The 21,896-nt window shown below is 42.1% G+C and overlaps 1 protein-coding gene across 1 annotated transcript in view; it reads left to right on the forward strand.

Annotated features, from left to right (window-relative positions):
• eipr1 (EARP complex and GARP complex interacting protein 1) overlaps positions 1–21,896 on the forward strand; it is a 65,024-nt gene that overhangs the window by 33,163 nt on the left and 9,965 nt on the right. Inside the window, exon 7 of the mRNA XM_028565184.1 lies at positions 16,143–16,310. Within this exon, the coding sequence (XP_028420985.1) occupies positions 16,143–16,310 (168 nt within the window). The remainder of the gene's footprint in view (positions 1–16,142; positions 16,311–21,896) is intronic.

The raw sequence follows: 21,896 nt of genomic DNA on the forward strand, positions 1-21,896 counted from the left end.
CTGTGTGTGTGTGTGTGTGTGTGTGTGTGTGTGTGTGTGTGTGTGTGTGTGTGCGTGCATGCGTGTACATTGTGTGCGTGTGTGTGTGCGTATTGATTGTCTTTCCTTTGTTTCTAAGGTATGTGGTGAGTGAGGTCAGCAAGTGTGTACGTGTTGGCTCTGCTAGAGGAATAATAATCACTATCCTTCGCGAAGAGATTGAGAGGGTGCCGGGTGAAGGAGAGAGAGAGAATATATTCACAAGATGTGTATCACAGGCCCAGATAAGATAGTTGAAACATTGATATCACTCCCCTTCAGCCCCATAACAGATTATAGAGTTCCTGCACGCTCGGTTTTAGCCGCTCTCTTCCCGCTATGCTATTTTGAAAGATGCAACAGTGCTGATTTGGCCGTCGGCACAAAGCGATGGAGGGGGGCGGCAGCACAGGGCTTGTTAGCGGAGAAAGCCGTCTCATCTCTGATATCACAGTGTACAGAAATATATATATTATGCAATATTTTATACGCATTTACCGAAAATTGAGCCGGTATCTTTGGAAAGGTTGAGATCTACGCTTATATTTAAAATGAAGTTCTGTGGGTTTGCACAATTTTCTAATGACTGGTCCATCAATGCTTTAAGGGGTAGATAGCTATTCATTTAGCTTAGCCCAAAAAAACAGGCCTCCGCCATGCCATGTCCTATGTTGTAATGTTGATGCAGCGTGAATTTCCCCAGCTGGGAACTCATTATCGGATTATTCAGACGCAGCATGAATGCAGCACAAACGCCCTATCACGCAACGTTAACGAAAGGGAAAAATAATTTGTGTCCACGGCACGTGATCGGATTCACTGCATCCGCTTAGTGGTTGTTGCCTCATGAGAAATCACTGCAGGTATTTGTCTGTCTTTGTATTTACAGTGAAAAATACATAATAACAATAATTGCATGCATTTATTTACCGCATTTCAAAAGAGTTTGTGAGTAAGAGTCCGTGGGGGGTCGTGGGCCTTAGTGAGGCCCACTGCAGTCGGGGGAAAAAGTAAGTCCGACTCAACGACTACTTGCATTTTGGGAAATGATAATATTTCTGATAGTTAATAGTTTAAACTATTGGTCGATTAATTGAGTTAGAACAGTCAGGTGAATCAATAATGAATATAATAGTTTGTGTGTGTGTGTGTGTGTGTGTGTGTGTGTGTGTGTGTGTGTGTGTGTGTGTGTGTGTGTGTGTGTGGTAATACACTGATTACTAAATAAATAGGCAGCTATTCATTTTCAGTGTTGGGCAAGTTACTTCCAAAATGTAATACATCACCCACTACTGACAAAACAAAAAAATCCCCTCTTCCTAAAAGAAATGGGCTAAAATGAACACAGTGTCGGGCTAAATGAATTCGATCTGATTGTCAGGTTGATGCTTATCAGCTGGTAGCTAACTTTATTTTTGTTTTACATTTAGTGCTAGGCAGATAGCATACAGTGTTTGTTTTTGTTTGTTTTAGCTTTTCTTCTAAATCCACTGCCTGATGTCAGAAAAGTTGATGAGAGCAGAACTAGAAGGCCAGAAAACCAAAAGAATGAACTAAAAGGTAACACAGCTTAGGTAACACTGTACTTCATAAGAGTGACATGACACTGTCATGAACACATGACACTGTCATGACACATGAAGCAGCTACCCTAACTCTAACTTGTCATGACAAAAACCGAATGACACTTAATGACAGAAGCGTTATGTCATAAACATTTATGACTTGTTTGTAATGTTTATGACACGTTCATTATGTAGATACCTTTAAGTAAAGTGTAACCAACAATTCTTTGTGAGTTTGTCTCAAGAAAAAAAACTCCTTTCACATTGCACGTCTAGCTATACAGTGGAGTTGCATATTAAGTGCTTTGGGGTCCTGCTGTAAGTAATTTTGGGGTACAATTTGGTTTTGAAGAATATACATTATAGATTACTAGTTACTGTCACTTGAGAGTAATTAGTTATATTACAATATTACTATCTCTAAATTGTAATGCTTTACACTACTTTTTGCATTACTTTGGAGTAACTTCACCCAAATAACAGCGGAAGTTTGACTTGGCAGGTAACTTGTGAATTTCACCACCGAATCAATAAAGTCTCCTCTTTATCCACTTTAATACATCATAGATTATTCATAATATGTTGTATAGTTTATATGAATATGCAAAGTAACTAAAGCTATAAAAATAGATAAGTAAAACGTACAATAGGTAAGTAGGAGAAAATGAAAATACTCCAGTAAAAGTACCTTAGTTGTATTGAAGTACGGCATAGTTACTTTCCACGGCTGATAAAATGCAATGATATTTAAGTGTAGCAAGCCTAAACAATAATTCCCGACATGTTTCTATGTGTCAGCAGCTCGGACACACTGCTGTCCGCGCTGACGTACCGCCACCTGTTGGGACACAGACGTTGTCCGTACCGTCTCTGGTTCTGGCTCTGACCGCGGGGAACAGTGACGGGACAGCTCGCTTCAACGCAGCGTAAAAACTCCTGAAAATAATGTCCATCTCGCAAATGTATCTGTCTCTGCAGTCATATCTCAACCATCGAATACAGCAACAGGAAATAATACAAAACACCACTAAATGTCGCTGTGAAATGTGTTGTAACTTGCGTTACTGAGATTGTAACGGTTATGATATTACCGAAATTGAATTTAGTTAATGTGTTATATTACTGCGTTACAGCAAAAAGGAATACATTACTGTAATTGCGTTACTTTTGTAACGCGTTAATCCCAACGCTGCTCATTCTGTGAGTAAGGATTTAATCATTGGGTCGAACGCAGCCCAGTCCTGCTCTAGATCGTCTTCTGTGAAGCTTCAGGCAGTGCTCAGAGCTGAATATAGTGTGTTCCAGTAGTGTGTGTGTGTGTGTGTGTGTGTGTGTGTGTGTGTGTGTGTGTGTGTGCGCGCGTGCAAGTGCAAGTGTGAAGTGGTTACGAGTAGAAAACTTGCAAGTGTGAATGAGCAGTGAGTCGTGTGTGTGTTTGTCTGTTTGTCTGTTTGAGTAAATGACTTGCATGTGACAAGTCACTGTGTGCTCGCCTGTGTTTGCTCTTTGCTGTGTGTGTGTGTGTGTGTGTGCGCACATCCGTGCGCAAGTGTGAAGGGGTACGAGTGGAAAACTTGCAAGTGTGAATGAGCGGTGAGTTGTGTGTGTGTGTGTGTGTGTGTGTGTGTGTGTGTGTGTGTGTGTGTGTGTGTGTGTGTGTGTGTGTGTGTGTGTGTGTGTGTGTGTGTGTGTGTGTGTGTGTGTGCGGTTTTGTGTGTGTGTGTCCAGTTGGTGTGGCAGCTGTGTGATGGCAGCCTCCCAGCACGCTCCACTGCCTCCTCAGACGACCTCTGAGGTGTGCCCTCACACACACACACACACACACAGAAAACACACTCTTGTCTTCTTCCCCCTCCTCCCGAGGCTCGTCACCCACTCTGCCAGCCCAATCCCGGCTGCCCTGCTCTGAAATAAGGACAGGGAGAAGAGCCCGGCAGTGAAGCAGCCGCCTCTAGTTAGTCATCTAAAACCCTGGAGAGGAGCACGGGATCTAAAACACCCCGTCTCCCAGACACAAAAAAATACAAAGATAACACTGCTTATAAAACATATATGGGCAGATCCTGTTCTAGTTTGTATTACTGATGTAATATGCAGCATTATGTAAATTATGGAATATTACACTCCGATATTGGGGACAGATAGCGGTGTTTAATGCAGAAACCTGACACATTTTCACTTCTTCGTCAGCCTGTCTTTCTCATTGTATCTTTGCTTTTACATTGTTCACAACTCAATCCCTGTTGTAAAAAGCTGCTGTTGTGATTTTTAAACAAAATCTATTTAATTACTATAGTTGTAAATTTTGAAGAGTTTACCTGGTGAAAAAAAAGTTGGCATTTTTATAAGGACTATGGGTGGCTGTAACAAATTTAAAAATATCACACGATATTGATTAAATATACAACGGATTTAATATACAACCGATTGATGATCGACGTGATTGAAGTGTTGAAACCTCAGAGCTTCCAGCTGGTACAAATAGTTGGGGTTGCTGTTTGTAACATAATTAAATGCATTTAGACACAAATTTGAATACATGAACAATAAAACACACACCTGTTTCAATTTCATACACTCAGAGTGCACTTGGAGTCCTGGTATGACCAGTAGCTTATGGTTAACTAATGTCAGCATAGGTACAGCTGCATATTTGATATTAAGGAGACCGTTTGCTGACTCTTGCCCTGTTCAGACCTGGCATTAAGGGAGGGGCTTGGGGGAGCAAAACATTGCTGTGGTTAATTTATAAAAAAAAACATTTTTGTAAAAGTTCCCATGGCATGAAAATTTCACTTTATGAGGTTTTTGAACGTTAATATGCGTTCCCCCAGCCTGCCTATGGTCCCCCAGTGGCTAGAAATGGTGATAGGTGTAAACCGAGCCCTGGGTATCCTGCTCTGCCTTTGAGAAAATGAAAGCTCAGATGGGCCGATCTGGAATCTTCTCCTTATGAGGTCATAAGGGGAAAGGTTACCTCCCCTTTTTCGGCTTTGCCTGCCCAGAGAATTTGACCCACCCATGAGAGAGAGAGAGACATCATGGTTTGCAAATGCGCGAAGCATGGCAGTTGGTCAAGGCCACACCCCCACCCTCCACCTTGCCCCCCCCCCTCTCCTCAATAGCATTTATAGCTACAGACACAGAAATGGCACGTCCTAAGGAAAGCTCATTGTGGGACTGGCTCGTAGTGGCTTTCGGCACCAAGCCTGAATTTCGGGAAAGAGACTTCAGATAGAGTATTACCACTGAGGGACCACTGAGGCCTATATAAAAGCATCCAAAAAGCAGTCTGTCATAAGACCTTTAATGTGTGAATACTATAATTTACTGTATATTTGAAAAATTAAATAAATACACCTGTACAATCTAATGTTATTCAATACATGGCTCTGCCATAGTCTACCTTTATGAATTTGTCAGAAAACTGTAAATTCAATTATTTGTTTGTTACTCATTTGAATTGTGTATTATCATACCGTAGGTAAAAGTGGTGTTGTACTGGGCTACATTATACATTATATTATTATTATTATATGTTTGTCCTTCCCATTTAGATACATGAGGGGGTCAGAGTATTAGAAATACCTCTCAATATAATGCAATCAATGAAAGTGCATCAGGGCTGCACATGTGCACATGGTAAAATAAAGACAGTGATAGCAAGTAGTAACTATTTACATGATTAAAAACTTGAACGGATGTTGTCTGCCACAGCCGCTGACGCTGTGGATTTTATGACTACCGACCAGATTTATCAAAGCAGCCTAAGTCCAAATATTCTTTTGACAGTGGGTGTGGGCTCCTGTCCACTAGCAAATGCATCTACTTGCCATAATTGACATGACTGGTATCAGAATGGCTCTTTCTGAAAGCCTTGCATTCAAAGCTCCAACATCTTGTCCTTTCGTGATTGAATTGAATTAATGTCGTATTTTTGATGCAACAATTTCTTGAGAAAATGCCACAAAAAAAGCATAATTCTTACTTTGGTACAGTTGCAGACCCCCTGTCATTCAGAAATAATTTTGGAGCGATGTAGCCTTGTCAGTCATACTGTTTGGCCATTGACGAAAATAGGTTTTGTAGGCTGACAAGAAAAAGTTTGAAAATCTGAACTTTTTGAGAAACCATGCAGGTCAGATACAATTATCATAGCCTGGAATACGGAAGTTTAGAATGTATAGCACGCATGGATACATTAATGGATATGTGTACTATAGTAACAATTCTATATAACTTAAAACTTTCTTTGTAGAGAAATTATGAAAAAAAACAGCATTGTGTTAGTTTGTGGGGAATCAACAGTGTGTCATTCTTGGCACACTGGGGGGCTTTGAGCCTTTGAATAATATTAGGGTAGCTAACATGTAGTACTGTGTGTGTGTGTGTGTGTGTGTGTGTGTGTGTGTGTGTGTGTGTGTGTGTGTGTGTGTGTGTGTGTGTGTGTGTGTGTGTGTGTGTGTGTGTGTGTGTGTGTGTGTGTGTGTGTGTGTCATGCCTGTCACTGGAGATGTTCTTCCACTGCGTCTGCCCTGAATTCCCTCTTGGATCGACAGTCCACAGTGAAGGACAAGACACACACACACACACACACACACACAAACACAGAGCTGTGAAATAGCTGTCACGCTTGCGGCCATACCATGCACTGCGGGATGCATACTGAAAAGCAGTGCAGTGCTGCAGTGAAGCATGGACTCTCTACACCTCCTCTGTGCTGTGTATTTGTGCATGCGTGAGTGTGAGCGAGAGAGAGACTGACGAAGAGCAAGAGAAGGAGAGCGGGGACACAATTAACAGATATGGAAAGAGAGAGAGTGTAAAAGAAGGGGCAATGATTGATAGTGGTGTCATTTGCTCCTTCACAGTCCAGGTTAAAAGCCAGCTGTCTGCTGGTACAAAGACAAGTACTAGACAGCATCCCAACTCGTCATCCACACAGACAACAGAGGCTCCTGTTCACACTGCACGCCTCCTGACCAAAAACAGCCTTTTCATTCCACCTGTTCAACAGATTTGGCAGTGCTTCAGCGTGCCATAATGATAGGGTACCCAAGGTAAACCATTATTCAAAAGCCTTTTCCATCATATTTTATTCACATATTCAAATATAGCACCATTATGCAAAACGTGTTGAGTTGGAGTATCGTATATCACATTCTAATACGAGCCGTTATGCAAAAGATGTCAGCTGTTTTTGAAATAGTGTTATTCCATATGCCGCTGTTGATTTGAGGGTAACCTTTTGAACCCGGCTACTGTCAAATCGATCATCAGTAACCTTTTCATGTGCTCCAAGTCGTCTTCTCCCTCCCCCCCCCAGCAGACATGAACCAGACATCATACTGTAACTCTCATAATGGTGTTTTCACGACTTTATGCAAACCTTGAAATAAAAATGAACAAAAATACCTTTTAGATTTGTGACACATGCCCACCACCCTTCTTAGTTACTGTTGCTACGGCGGTCAAGCTTTCTATTCCTGCATGGTTCATATGCAGTTTACAGTGATAATAAATGTATGATAAAATGTATTATTACTAACGGTTTAATGGTGAAGATTTACCACTCGAGATTCTTTGTACATTTTAAACCGTGGCTACTTTATTTCCGACAGAGGTCAACATAAATGGTCTGCTATACATTATGTTGTGCTAAAACATAAAAAAAAAAAGTAAGATCAGACCATTGACTGTAAATATTAATGGACAGAGCATGTGTGACATCACCCATTGGTTTGCCGTTACGGGCGCAGCCATCTTGATTTTAGACGAGAGGGAGGAGTGAGGGCGGAGCCATAGACTGTTGGGCGCTATCTGACTGTGACGTTAGCTGAGAGCAACGCTGCTTACACTCTACGTTACACACGTTCACTGGCAATCTGGATGCAACTGCTGCTGGGAGCTAGCCTACATAATTCAAGGTAAGATTTAGCTTAGCTAGGTTTTAAATATATCTTTGTCCCATAGTTATATTACATATAAGAAAGGCCGCAAACTGTGAATCACATCACAGCCACGCCCTAAAACAAAAACACCCCCTGCTTTAGCGTCAATTTTAAAATCGAGACCATAATTCAAAAAATGAACATCATTCTGTGTTGCAGAAGACTTAAAACTAGTGATTGAGACCATAAACTCATTATGAAAATGTACGTGTCGCCCCCTGCTGGAATTCAGATAGAATGCAGGTTTAAGGCAGTACTCGGCCCAACCGGATGCTTTGTCCATTAATATTAACAGTCTATGGATCAGACTGTTATTTCCTTCTAACATAACCCTGTGTGGCTGCTTAGCTTACGTAGTTGTTCTTCTTAGTAGTACGCAGTAGTAAGTGCTATATACTGTAAATAAAGTTTGATTTGATTCTTATTTTCAAATGGTATATTATATAAAAAGCTTTTATAATGAGGACTAACAGACATCTTTTACAAATGTAATACCATCTCACTTAACGTTCATGCTGGGGTTGCTGGAATGTGAATTTCCCCCAGTCCAAAAGCAGGACAGACCCACTAACTTTAGGCTAAACTGTGATATAGTAATATCCAGGACTGGCTTCCACAGTGGATGTGCAAGTCGTGTGAATGGAGCTTTTTTTTAAATGTAACCTGTAACCCCACAAACTAATGTAGTTTGGCCGGGTGGGAGGGGTGGTGCTGGGTAGAGCGAGCAGGAGGCAGGACATGTCGCAGATTACACTGCGGTCACGTGCCCGGTTTGTAATTTGGTCATGAACAACACAAGTCTCTTGCAGTTCCTTGAATTTGTCTGACAACTTTAGAGGAACAAAAGTTCCTGAATGTTGTTGTCTCTCCAGTTAGACATTTTAATTGCAGTCTTCCTGTAAGTCACCCTTCTTCTTCACCCTTGGATGTTTGTTTGCTTCCGGTTCCACGCCAGCCCCGTGGTAGAAATGTCATCAACATCCGGACAATTAAGGTTGTTTTATGGTTCTGCAGAGGCTCCATGCAGAGCTTTCACCGTAGCTTACGTATGTGGCCTGATGTTTATATACTTGTGCGTCGAGCCGGCGTGTTTCTGAAAACATTTTAAGCGAGAAATAGGCCATGCAGTTGCTGAACCCGTCTTCATTTCAGATCGACAAAGGTCAGTTTAAAAGATGTTCGTCAGATTTTGATAGACACCGAGCCGACCGCTCCTCGAGTGGAGTGCTGCAGCTGCAGGTCACGTCACGTCACATGCAGAAATGTCAAGTGGGAAAGAGGCTGTGTGTGGGAACATTTTGGATTTCACGTTACTTATGATGAAATAAAACAAAAATAGAACTGCCACTGTGTGCATGTATTGTGCAACATGCATTCAATATGCTACTTTTAGCTATATATCATATGCTGAAGTATATTCTGGAGTGTTAAAGATTAAAAGAAAAAATAACAGACCCTAAAACCGTGATACAAACCGAACCGTGGGTTTTGTGAACCATACCGCCCCTAATAATTAGTTGCTAAATTATGATTGGACAATAGCTGTTTGGGTTAGTGAATGTTCAAGTCATTTTTATAAGACTAAGATGTATCACATTGAGATATATGGATACTTAATGACTTGTAATGGTATGATTGCTACAGTGTTATTGACAAGTACTGAATTCAGACCTCTTTAATTATAATAACATGACGTTTAGGGGATGTAACATTATTGTTTGCCAGTTTACACTTCAGTCAGTTGTGATATTAGTTTTTCCTCTCATCGACTTTTATGAGCACCTAATGCTAACTATCAAGATCCCCCCCCCAATCATTTAGGCTGCTTGGTGTAATGATCCCTTACTTTTGTGCATGGGAAGGCTCTTCCCCTCTCTTCTTCTCTCCCTCCTTTCTTCTCTCCCTCCCTCTACCTGCCTCTCTTTCTCCCATCTTTCTTTCTCTGCCAGCTCCATCTCAAAGCCAGCCTTTAATTTTGATCAGCGATGAAATGATTGCTCTCCTCTTTCGATTTTTCTTCTCATCCCCTCCCTCCCCACAGCAGTTGTCATAGAAACAGAGTGTGTGTGTGTGTGTGTGTGTGTGTGTGTGTGTGAGTTTGTGTGTGACTGTGAGCGTCTGTGTTCCAGTCGATCCCCTCAGCAGAGAGATTTATCACCCAGGCTAAGCCAGGAGAGAGTGTGTGTGTGTGTGTGTGTGTGTGTGTGTGTGTGTGTTGGCAAAATGTGTGCTTGTCTGTCTACCTTTGTATCATCCCTCTTACACTCCTAAATCTTCTTCTGTATTTACACACATAACAGTATTTTAGGCAGTGTGTTTTCCCAGTTTTATGTTTTTATCTGTGTGCGCGCCTAACAGTGTGTGTAATAGGTCCCCTGTCCCCTCATCAACCCCCCCATGCCCCCCCGCCCCTCCACATCACACACACTCACACACTTTCAGCCTATCTGGCTGGATGACTTGAGATTGAGTGTGTTTGGTGGCTTAGGCCGGCCACAACTCTAATCCTCTGCACTCATACAAACACAAACACACACTAGCACGCATACAAAAAGTCCCAGGTCTCTCCACTATTAGCCAGGGCAGGGGGAAGTGTGTGTGTGTGTGTGTGTGTGTGTGTGTGTGTGTGTGTGTGTGTGTGTGTGTGTGTGTGTGTGTGTGTGTGTGTGTGTGTGTGTGTGTGTGTGTGTGTGTGTGTGTGTGTGTGTGTGTGTGTGTGTGTGTGTGTGTGTGTGTGTGTGTGTGTGTGTGTGTGTGTGTGTGTGTGTGTGTGTGTGTGCGTGTGTGTGTGTGTGTGTGCGTGTGCATGGAGGGGATTGCTCAGAGACACCAGAGAGGGAAAGAGCGAAACTAACCCAATTTCCTGCTCCATTTCCTTTTCACGCGGCAGGCGCGTCCCATTCCACGGCGGGCCGGGTTGAACAGCAGCCACCCTACAGCCCGGGGTCACGCCTTTTACCTCAGAGTCGCACACAAGAGAGGGAGGGAGCACTGTCAATAAATCATGTGCTCCAAAATTACACATGAAACTGCTATTTTGAGGGAAATTGAAGTTCAAGTCGTCTCAGATTCATTCTTCTATTTTCCTTAAAATCATGTTCCATAAAACATGTCATGTGGTAATGCTTAGGAAGAAGCAACTGTATAATAACTGTAAATATAAATTGTTAGCAAGTTAGTGACTATGGATAGCATCCTTTTTCACGGTTTATGTGGTTTTGTACTGTAATATTGATAGATATATGGTGATATAGTAACATTTTTGGAATATCAATTGAGAAACCTTCAGCAGAAGCAAGTCATCACTACTGTATGTTGGTGCTGTTAAACTACAGAAGCACACTGGTCACTGTGATGTTTAAAGGGTAATTTCGGTATACAATGTAATCCTATAGGGCACGTGTGTCAAACTGAAGGCCCGCGGGCCAAATCCGGCCCCTTGCAGATTTAGATCCGGCCCGTATATCAATTTGGGTCCACAATAAATTTTGGCCCGCCCAGTTGTGCACCAAACCAAAAACACAGGAAAGCGTTTTTTAAACTGCAATTACTTGACATTCAAAGCAAAATATGACAGATTTGCCGACTCTGAGACTCAGAAAATTCGTTGTTATAAAAATGTATCATTGATTTGCTAAATTCTATGATGGCTAAGGAACTCTTTTGATGACTTTTGTAGGGTTTCATGTCAACAAAAAGCGTACAAAAATGTCGGAAAAAGCAACATATTTACAAAAAGCTGACAAAAAAGTTGGAACAAAAACAATAAAAATGAGGAAAAAAGCTACCAAAATGTTAAAAAAATGTGACAAGCACTAACAAAAGCACGTCAAAGTCTGGCCCTTGGTGTGATTCTCTTTTTCCAGTGTGACCCTTAGTGTAAATGAGTTTGACACCTCGGCTATAGGGCAAATGGGCACCGTCAATGTACGTCCACTAAAAGTGCTGTTTTTGCCGCTGACATGCTCAGATTGTTAGTGTCGACAACATTATGCAAAGGATCCCTACAGAGATCTGCCTTTTTGTTAAAGAGTAATAACCTTTTTGTTTAACCAGACACAGCCCTGGAATCGCCACCGCCAAACTCACCAGACTCTATTTTATGAAAAATAAACCTTGATAGAAAACTGTCAGACATCAATCAAACAAGCTCGATGGTGTTTTAAAGTGCCCAAATATTTAAAAAAAACACTTTTTCTGGGATTTGGGGTGTTATTTTGTGTCTCTGGTGCTTCCACATGCATACAAACTTTGAAAGAAAAAAAAAAAGATCCATGCTGTTTTGGTTTCTGAATGTGTCTTGCCTTCAGTCTCCGGGTGAGCTGGTCAAAATCTGCACGGCTTTCTACGTCACTAGCCGAAACGAGGGGCGTAGGGGGCTAACCGTTAGCATGCTAGTATTGCTTGCTCGTTCTCAATGGCAAAACACTGCTACAGCACACACAATTTCACCCTAATCTGTAAAATAAATTGTATAGAACTACTTACATGTTCCTGTTCTGCAGGTATTCCACACAAAGTTGGAAGTGCGCCCTCGTTCCTGTCTAATCTGCCTTGATCAGGCCAAGTTGGAGAAACTGCTAGCTAGCGCATGTGATCCTTACCTAGCTACTGCGCATGTGCGACTGACAACAAAGATGTTACAGAAGTTAAGAGCTCTCACTCTGTAGCTAAAACAGAGACCTGACACAGGGTGAAAAGAGGAGCTGCAGCAACAAACAAACATATTTTTGAAAATTAAACCATAAAGACCTATTGTGGTACAACCTCAAAATACAATTATGAACCTGAAAATGAGCATAATATGGCCACTTTAAGCCCCCAACGTCTCCTTCCAGACAGCGCTGCGACCGTTGACTTCAAGGCACCTAACCTTAACCATAACCATTGCCTAATCCTAGTGCCTTCCAGGCTTAAAACACAGATAAACATCAAACAATGACTTGGAACACAAATGCCATATTGAAATCACAGAACTTATCAAATGGCAATATTCCTGGGCTCTCAAAACTACAACACCACCCTTAAAAATGTGATTTAGGTCTTTGTGCTTGCTTTCTTTCATTGAGAATGCACTGCATACTGTAAATTGGTATAAAGTATGCAACTGGGACACAGCTTATGTTTGGAAATCTTGACATACTCAGACAACATGTTGAAGTGGAAGGCCACACACAGAGAGCGCAGACCTCCGCCAAGGCCATGTCCTAAAGCTCAGCGCCGGACCGTTTCCTTAATCCTGCTCCCGCCTTTGGTTTTAATGATATTCAAGGTTTGGCAACACATCGGTAAAAGTTAATGCAGAGAGTGGTACTTCAGCAGAGGAGCACAAAGGGTATATACGTGCTAATAAGTTCAAATCAGATATCAATTTATGTACACTCATTTTCACAGAATAAGTCATTTAGAACATACTGTTATATAAGTAAACCATGTTTGCTCAATCTATGCTCCATGAAAAATGTGTGTTTTCAGTGGAAGTTGTTTGACATTGTCTGTCAAGCTCCATATGCTAACACCAACGACACGGTCCAGTGGCAGTGACAGCACGTACAAACACACACACACACACACACACACTCACTCACTCACACAGAGTCACACAAAGTCCCTGAGTTGTCTTGACCTAATTGAAGCCCAGCGGTCTGCCTGAGGTCATTCTCTTATACCTCCTTTATTTTAATGAGATTTTTAATTAGCATGTTAATTGCCTAACGTGATCAGCAGGGTGACTAGCTAGCTGGCTAGCTGCTGTTGGCATCCAGCTGGGCCATAACACTGAGGCTTTCCACTCTGCTGAACAAAACCGTGCCAAGCTGAGCTTTGCTAGGCTAGCCTGGAGAGCAAATGGTGTTAAAAGAAAAAGAAGTACTGATTATCTACAGTCTTATTTTGCCTGTATGGTGGGGGCAGAGCTCTAGAGCTAATTAATTACCAGTTTATTCAAATGGCTTTCCATTCTCTGATACCAAGTTGATTTGCTGCTTTCTTCTTTCATTTAGAAAACAGTATCAGGAGGCTACAAAGGCAGCTTCCTAATATTAGCAACAGGACCTATAATACATATTCCTGTCCACCTAGTACCTTTATTACACACCCATATAGAAGGGCTGCTTATGCAGAAATAGCATTTTTCATATGACATGTTATAAATGCTGTTCTCCAGTCCTTATAGGAATAAGCCACCGTTTGTTGAAATAGGGCTTATCACTCTCTCCCCTGGCTGTAGATAGGTGGGCCAACACATTTTTGTCTCAGTGTAAGTAATTAGGTTGTTTTTTTTGTCTTTTGCTGGCTCACTTTTACTCACAACATGCTAACCGGCAACATAGGATTCCATTCACTACGCTAAGCTAACTAGTGGCGGCGCTGCCGGTGTTGCACCGGACTAAAACGATGCATGCACCAAAAATGTGTTGGCCCGCCTATCTACAGCTAGGGGAGACAGTGATAAGTCCTATTTCAACAAACGGTGGCGTATCCCTTGAACCATAGTCGTCATGAATCCACCGGAGTTTAAAATTCCAACACAAAGAAAGCAGAAGGTACCTGACATCCGGGCGAAAAGAGTGAAATCCGACGGCATTTCCGGCGGCAACGGAGCAATGCCGGAAGTGGAACGTCGTGGGTTTAGACTAGGGGAAATGCAACGCTACTGAGCCACAGCCGAGCTGCGTTGCCGCTGATCTCTTGCTGTCACTCTCTGCATACCTTTCCTGGCCACCTTCACTTTTGCTAAATTATGTTTTACATCTGATTTTAAATTTAAATAAAATCATGGTGGATTGAAAGACTCATCAATTATAACCATTATCTAGCAAGTAATGCCAGCGAGTTACACAGCACTTTTACATCCCCACTGTGAAGGTTAGACTAAAATGTGTTTTTTTTTTTTTCTCAAAGCCTGTCATATCCAATTTCACACTAGTGTTTTTGGAATGAATACATCGTTCTACATTCACACAGATCACCTACCTGTCGTAGAGGGCGATTTATGACCATGATTAAACCAGGTATCCAGACTTTTTTAGTTTAGTTTTAGCCTGGAACTTTTATATTATTTTGCTAACTATCCCACTAAGAAAGAAGTTATAAGTAGAATTTGTTGAAAATGACCATTACCACAGCTAGATTTGGCTCTTGAAACCGCGGCAATACATAAAGAAAAGTCACGGTTGGAAGGTCAGAGGAGGAAGAGGAAGCCATAGTATCTTTTGAAGTATATATTTAAGGAGAGCAGATAAGGTGAGCCGAGGAAAATGTATAGGAGATGAAAGGAACATGTAACATACGCGCAATGTTTAATGATAGAGACGGGGGATATCATCTAAGAGGACAATGTATGTTCAAACAACCTCTTGTGCGAACTGCGGTTAAAAGCATGTGTGTTTGAGTTTGTGCGGTGACCTTATGGAATGGACTGAACAATGACATCAAACAGAGCCATAATATCATTCAGTTCAAAAATAGATTAAAGATATCAATACCTGACCAATAGAGAAAGGAATAGACCAAAACATAGGAATGGAATTGTAATGTAAAGATATTGTTGTAAGTTATTGTAAGACCTGAACAATTGTATGCTGTATTTGCATACCCATTTGTTTTGTAATAATTTGATATTGTGAAGTAGGGGCAGGACCTAATGAGTTGTATGCTTCCACCTGCTCCTTCTCGAACTTACCCTTTTTTTTATTTTTTATTTTTTGGTCTTTGGTAAATTTGGATTGTTTGTGTTTTAATTTTTCTGTTTTATTTCTTTTGCAACATTGTTGATTGTTCGAGATAAATAATAAATACAAATAAAATAAAAAGTGGAGGGGGTGGCCGGAAAGATGAGAAGTGACCCAATGCACAGAGCGTCCTCTCTTCCTCTCCTTCTGGTAACTCCCCTCTAGCAGGAACTCAAGGCTGTGCCTTTGTGAGGCTTGCCTTTATAATTTACCACCGCCGGAGTCGGCTCCTTTATTGAGCCTGGCCTTGGCTGACAGACACGGAGGAGGCTTTGATTTAGCCTGGGAATCGGTCTCTCTCTCTCTCTCTCTCTCTCTCTCTCTCTCTCTCTCTCTCTCTCTCTCTCTCCTATCTCCTTTTGTTGTTCTGTCACATCTCTCCCCTCTCTCTCTTTCTCACTCTCTTAAATTCAAAAATGCTTTATTGGCATGAATGTCAGGAAAACAATATTGCCAAAGCGTCAAGGATAATTCAATTCAATAATAAGATGATAAAAAATACATATATACAAAAAAAGTGTGTGTGTGTGTGTGTGTGTCAAATGTAAAGAAAAAGAAAAAAGCACATTAAAAACATGAAGTAGAGGAGTAAATGAGTAGGTAAGAGTGAGCTGTTAGGTGATGAACTACAGATATGTGTTGTTGTGCTGGTTGTCTCTTAGGCTGCTCTCTCTCTTCTCTCTCTCTCTCTCTCTCTCTCTCTCTCTCTCTCTCTCTCTCTCTCTCTCATGATTTCTCTCCCCGGCTGCTTCCTCTCATTCTTCACCCTTACTTCTTTTCCTCTCCTCATCTGTCTTCCTCTGCATACCTCCTGTCTTTTCCCTTCTTTCTAATCACCTCTCTCTTCTTCCCTCTCTCCCCCTCTCCCTCTCCAGTCAGATCTACTGTATAGAGAATGCCCATGGCCAGCTGGTGCGTGACCTGGACTTCAACCCCAACCGCCAGTACTATCTGGCCAGCTGCGGCGACGACTGTAAGGTCAAGTTCTGGGACGTGCGCAACGTCCAGGAGCCCGTCAAGACCCTGGAGGAGCACTCGCACTGGTGGGTGCATTGGTTGGGGGCCGGGGTGTCGGACTGGGCGGTGGAAATGGGACTGAGGACCCAGGGCCCTCATGTGAGGAGGGCCAAAAAGAGATGCTAGAATGAATAGCTGTGAACGCTACGCCCCTGGGTGGGGGTGGAGGTGGAGGGGGTCCCGCTCAAGTGTCACACTGAATCAGAACCTGCTCTAATCCTCCCATGTTTGGGTGGAAATAAATGAAGTAATGCCATTGTTGCACTAGAGGCAGTTAGTCTTTGGACCGTAGTACAGCCTTTGGAAGGTCAGTGAGCCTTCTGGTAGCAGGCCTGGTACAATATATTAAATTAAATTTATTTAATAGAATATTAGCTTCCTTAATTCAAGTTTTTTTCTTCTTCTCTGGGACATAATGCAGGGAGGGATAATTGGAAATGTTAAATGTCCCATGAAATGGTATCTTCTAATCATCACTTTTTAAATGATGAAAATGAAGGAAGGGGACAGCGACACTTGTTGCCCGGTAGTTGAAAATCAAACCCTGGGAAAATATAATGCAATGAACTCTTGATACTCTGAACTTGATATCCTAAACATTAAAGGAGAATTCCGGTCGATTTCAACCCGTAGCTCTGTTGTTTGTAAATCAGGAGTACTGTCAGTAGCGAGAAAAACGAAAACAAACGGTGCCGCCTACACGGAGTTATCCTCCTGCTAGATTTTGCACCCAACAGTCTTAAACGAGGCTTAAACAGGGCAAGTTTTAAACGTGTTTTTAGCCTCTAAACGTGTTCGAAATGCCATTACTAGTGCTTAGCCATGTGCAGTTATTCCTTACGAGGGAACACAGCGAATTTGACTGCAGTAGATGTGACAGAAAGGCATAAAAGTTGTGTTAATCCTTACCTCTGTTTATTTACTGCTTTCCGGTCAAGTCCTCAACAATCGAGTGCCAATCTCATACAATCCAATATTCCAAAATGTATTTTTTCCACAAAAAAACGATTTGCCGAGGTCCTGTCCATAGTAATGAGCATGTATCAACAGGCTGTAACCTGACACCGCAGTAAAGCAGAGCTGACCTGCAGTTCAAGAGTTCAGGAGCTCATTTGCATAGGTAACCTAGCAACGGCGGAGCCTGCCTATCGGCATTAGCAGGGAGGAGCTCACAGAGCTGACAGACGGAGCTTGGAGTTAGATCAGGACTAATATGAGAAAATGCTTCAAGTTTGTGCCTTTCCAAAATTACGGCAACCAAATGAAGAGATATTTGAGCTTGAGCTTTCACCGTTTACAACCTCCGCAGCCGGGAGATTTTACCATTATGGCTGGTTGCACTTGATGCGGGTACATGGTGGTGCTCGTGTGGATACTGTATCGCAATGACCACCGAGGAAGAAAGCCTGTGCTGTAAGGATACAGCCTGGTCTGGACGGGTCAACGGACATTGTTTCGCCCATACAGAGGTTTCCCCATCTGATCTATAAGGATGATCTAACCGGACAGACCTGATGGCCAGCTGTCTAATGAGTGAGTACTAAAGCTAGGACTAAAACAACTTTTATGCCTTTCTGTCTAATCTACTGCCTCAAATTCGCTGTGTTCCCTCGTAAGGAATAACTGCACATGGCTAAGCACTAGTAATGGCATTTTGAACATGTTTAGAGGCTAAAAACATGTTTAAAACTTGCCCTGTTTAAGCCTTGTTTAAGAGGGTTGGGTGCAAAATCTAGCAGGAGGATAACTCTGTGTAGGCGGCACCGTTTGTTTTCGTTTTTCTCGCTACTGACAGTAGTCCTGATTTACAAACAACAGAGCTACGGGTTGAAATCGACCGGAATTCTCCTTTAAGTACACAGTCTTGAAACATAGTCATGTAAATATCTCTCCCTTTAAAACTGGCATATTCTGTCTACTGCACCTAACTTTAGACAGATGTGTTCTGTACACAGGGTTGAGCAACAAAATTTAATTCAAAAATGAAATTGGCTGATCAAATAATTTGCCCTGGATCTTCATTATAATGGAACGTTATGCTTTTACACTCATTGTACGAGACGAGTGCAAGATACAATTCCATTCACCTCCATTCTAGTGTATTGGGGTGGAGACAGAGTTGGATACCATATATGTTCATTCATAGTTCTGATGCCTTCAGTGAGAATCTACAATGTAAATAGTTCTGAAAATAAAAAGGAAACGCATTGAATGAGAAGGTGTGTCCAAACTTTTGGCCTGTACTGTAGGTGGTGATAGACAGATGGTTCATCCAATCAGCTAACCAGTATTTCCGCCCCTTCCCAAAAGTTCTCCAACGGAAAGTTCCCAGGTGGATATGCCAAGCAAATGCGAAGCAATCCATCTGGCGGAGTCAGGTTATAATAAAACTGCATTTTCATAGAAATCAACCAGGAAATCAACATTTTTCTAAAAGTTGTTTCTCTAAAGAGACACTCCCCCTTTTTATACTGTTCAAATTCCAAAGTTTCCCCACAGCTAAATGAACTTGTGTTTTGGACATTAAAAATGTTATCTTAAAGGTGCTGTAGGTAGGATTGGGAAGATCCAGGACTTGAACATCCTCCCCCCTTTCTGCTAAAGCCCAAAACGGTCTCCTAAGCCCCTCCCCCCACAAGGGAGAATGAATGCGTGTGCATGAGCAGTGAGTGACATGCAGTTAGACACACACACACACACACACACACCCTCCTTGGCCCTGATTGGTGCATCTGAACAGTGAGTGGTGGATTTTAGCAAATCACACTACAGGCTGTAGGTGGTGCCAGAGGAGCCAGATTATTTTTAAATGACCTGCTTCATGTAGTTCTACTGGAACATAGGGTCAGTTTCAGCAAATATGACAGAAAGTTAGTTTTATAAGTCTTACCTACTGCACCTTTAAATTTTAATGCATGATTATAATTCACAAGAAATATTACAGAAATAGGTAAAAAAGAAAAGGGAAATTTTACAACTTCAATGTGTGGGGAAAAAAGTATTTCCTGTGTCTAATACAAGTGTACTGTATTTGTATAATGGAGAAAAAAAGCCTTTATACAGCATTAGAGTGTTATTCAGGATCATTTAGTAAAACTCTAACAATAATGATAATCATGATGATAACTCCTTCGCTCTGCTGTTGATTGGTTTCTGGTTTTATTAATGGCTTTATCTCCTAACTAATGAAATGCCCTAATTACTGCTGGTGCAATAAAAGGTAGTAATACACAAATTACTAATTAAATAGGCAGCTACTCATTTTGTGGGTAAGGACTGAATCCTGGGTCAAACGCAGCCCAGTCCTGCTCTAGCTCATCTTCTGTGAAGCTTCAGGCAGTGCTCAGAGCTGAATATAGTGTGCTGCAGAAGTGTGTGTGTGTGTGTGTGTGTGTGTGTGTGTGTGTGTGTGTGTGTGTGTGTGTGTGTGTGTGTGTGTGTGTGTGTGTGTGTGTGTGTGTGTGTGTGTGTGTGTGTGTGTGTGTGTGTGTGTGTGTGTGTGTGTGTGTGCGCGCATGGGAGACACTCTCTTTCTCCTGTGTGAGCTGAATAGATGATCACTGTGTCTGCGAGCCAAACTGGGCTACTGCTGCAGCACACCCAAATCTCACCTGATAAACACACACACACACACACACACAGGCACATCCACAAGCATATGCACACAAGTATGCCTTCTTACATGTACACACACAAGAGCAGTGGGCGTTATCTCCAAAAGAAAGATAGACTTGGCAAACATATCCATAACTGTAGATAGCTGCAGATGGGATCTCTTTAGATAGGTAGGTAGGTGTGTGTGTGGTGTGTGTGTGTGTGTGTGTGTGTGTGTGTGTGTGTGTGTGTGTGTGTGTGTGTGTGTGTGTGTGTGTCTGTGTGTGTGTGTGTGCGTGCGTGCGCTACCATCTAATCTGGGTTTTTGCAAGGGCTCTCTTTTTATCTCTATGTGTGGCTACATGCATTTGTGTGTGTTCAAGCATTTCTATAATGCATATGCACATGTCTGTGTGTACACTTATCTTTAATGTGATGCATGCAGTGTGTGTGTTTTTGTTGTGCAATCAAATGTTTCTGAGCGCAGCCAGGATATGGCCTCAGGGCTGCTGGGGGTATTAGGGACTATTTTTTTTAGCAGGGAAGCGGATTAGGGGAGCGCGGGGAATGGCGTGGCCGAGGCTGATTTCCTGTCAACAGCCTCCGTTATCCCTCAATCCCTCCCTGGGAGGGAACTGGGACCACACTCTGAGCTGTGCCCGGGGCTCACAGAGAGAGAGAGACCTAGACAAACACAAGAGAGAGAGAGAGAGAGAAAGGAGATGAAATAGAGAGAGAGAGAAAGGAGATGAAATAGAGGAAGAGAGGGAGACAGTGTTGACAATCAGAGAAATAGAAAGAGAAGGACAAAAATGGATAGAGGTGAGGAAGAATTGGATTTATAAAAAAGTGGAACTGAGCAACAAATATAACCAGGACTAGGGTGTTGATGATAATGGTCATCAAATCCTGAACTAAGCCCAAATATAGACTGAAAGGTTCCAAATCCTCATTATTGGCATCTGAGTAGACATTTAGAAAGGCTGTGAATCCCACTGTGAGAACGCCACATTTTCTGCATGATTTGTGTGGGCACGACTGTGTGAAAGAGAGATAGAGACAGACAGTTTCTCTGCACAACTGTGTGTGTGTTTGTGTGTGTGTGTGTGCGCGCATGTACACGTGTGTGTGTGTGTGTGTGTGTGTGTGTGTGTGTGTGTGTGTGTGTGTGTGTGTGTGTGTGTGTGTGTGTGTGTGTGTGTGTGTGTGTGTGTGTGTGTTTTTAGCATTGTGTGGTCTTGCCGTACATACAGAATCAACATATACTGTATGTCTGAGTGCTTTCACTCTCTATAGTATTATCACTGCCTTCAGTGCTTGGTTACTTCTGGTTTGGGACAATGGAAGATACATACATGGCTGACACTGTAATACAGTACATACATGCATGAATTTAAAAATGCACTTCACTTCCCCACATTGCTACATTGTTAAATGTTAAAGTGTTCATATTATGCTTTTTGGCTTTTTCCCTTTCCTTTTATTGTGTTACATATATTTTTGTGCATGTTATGCACAAAGTCCACCCTAAAGGGAGTTACCATCTCCAACAGAAAACACTGTTCACAAACTGCTCCAAACAGCTCTATTGTAGTCCAGCCTTTAATTCAAAGACGAATGCTCGTCACTTTGTAACACACGTCATAATGCTCACCTAGCTGCTAGCATGGCACACCCTCATACTCTGCTTCTGACTGGCTAGTAGTCCTTACCTAGCTACTGTCAGGGCACGCCCTCATATTCTGTTTCTGACTGGCTAGTAGTCCTTACCTAGCTACTGCGCACGTGCGACTCCCAACAAAGATGGAACAGAAGTGTGATGCCTCACTCTGTAGATAAAACAGAGAGCTCAACACACAGGGTGAAAAGAGGAGCTGCAGCAATGTGCAGTACAACAAAAGTTTTTTTGAAAATTAAAACATGTAAACCTATTCTGATATAACCTTTTAAATATAATTATGAACCTGAAAATGAGCACAATATGAGCACTTTAAATGCATGTCTGGTGTGTTTTTGGG

This window comes from Perca flavescens, chromosome 20, assembly GCF_004354835.1.
Source record: "Perca flavescens isolate YP-PL-M2 chromosome 20, PFLA_1.0, whole genome shotgun sequence".
In the NCBI taxonomy this organism is placed as follows: domain Eukaryota; kingdom Metazoa; phylum Chordata; class Actinopteri; order Perciformes; family Percidae; genus Perca; species Perca flavescens.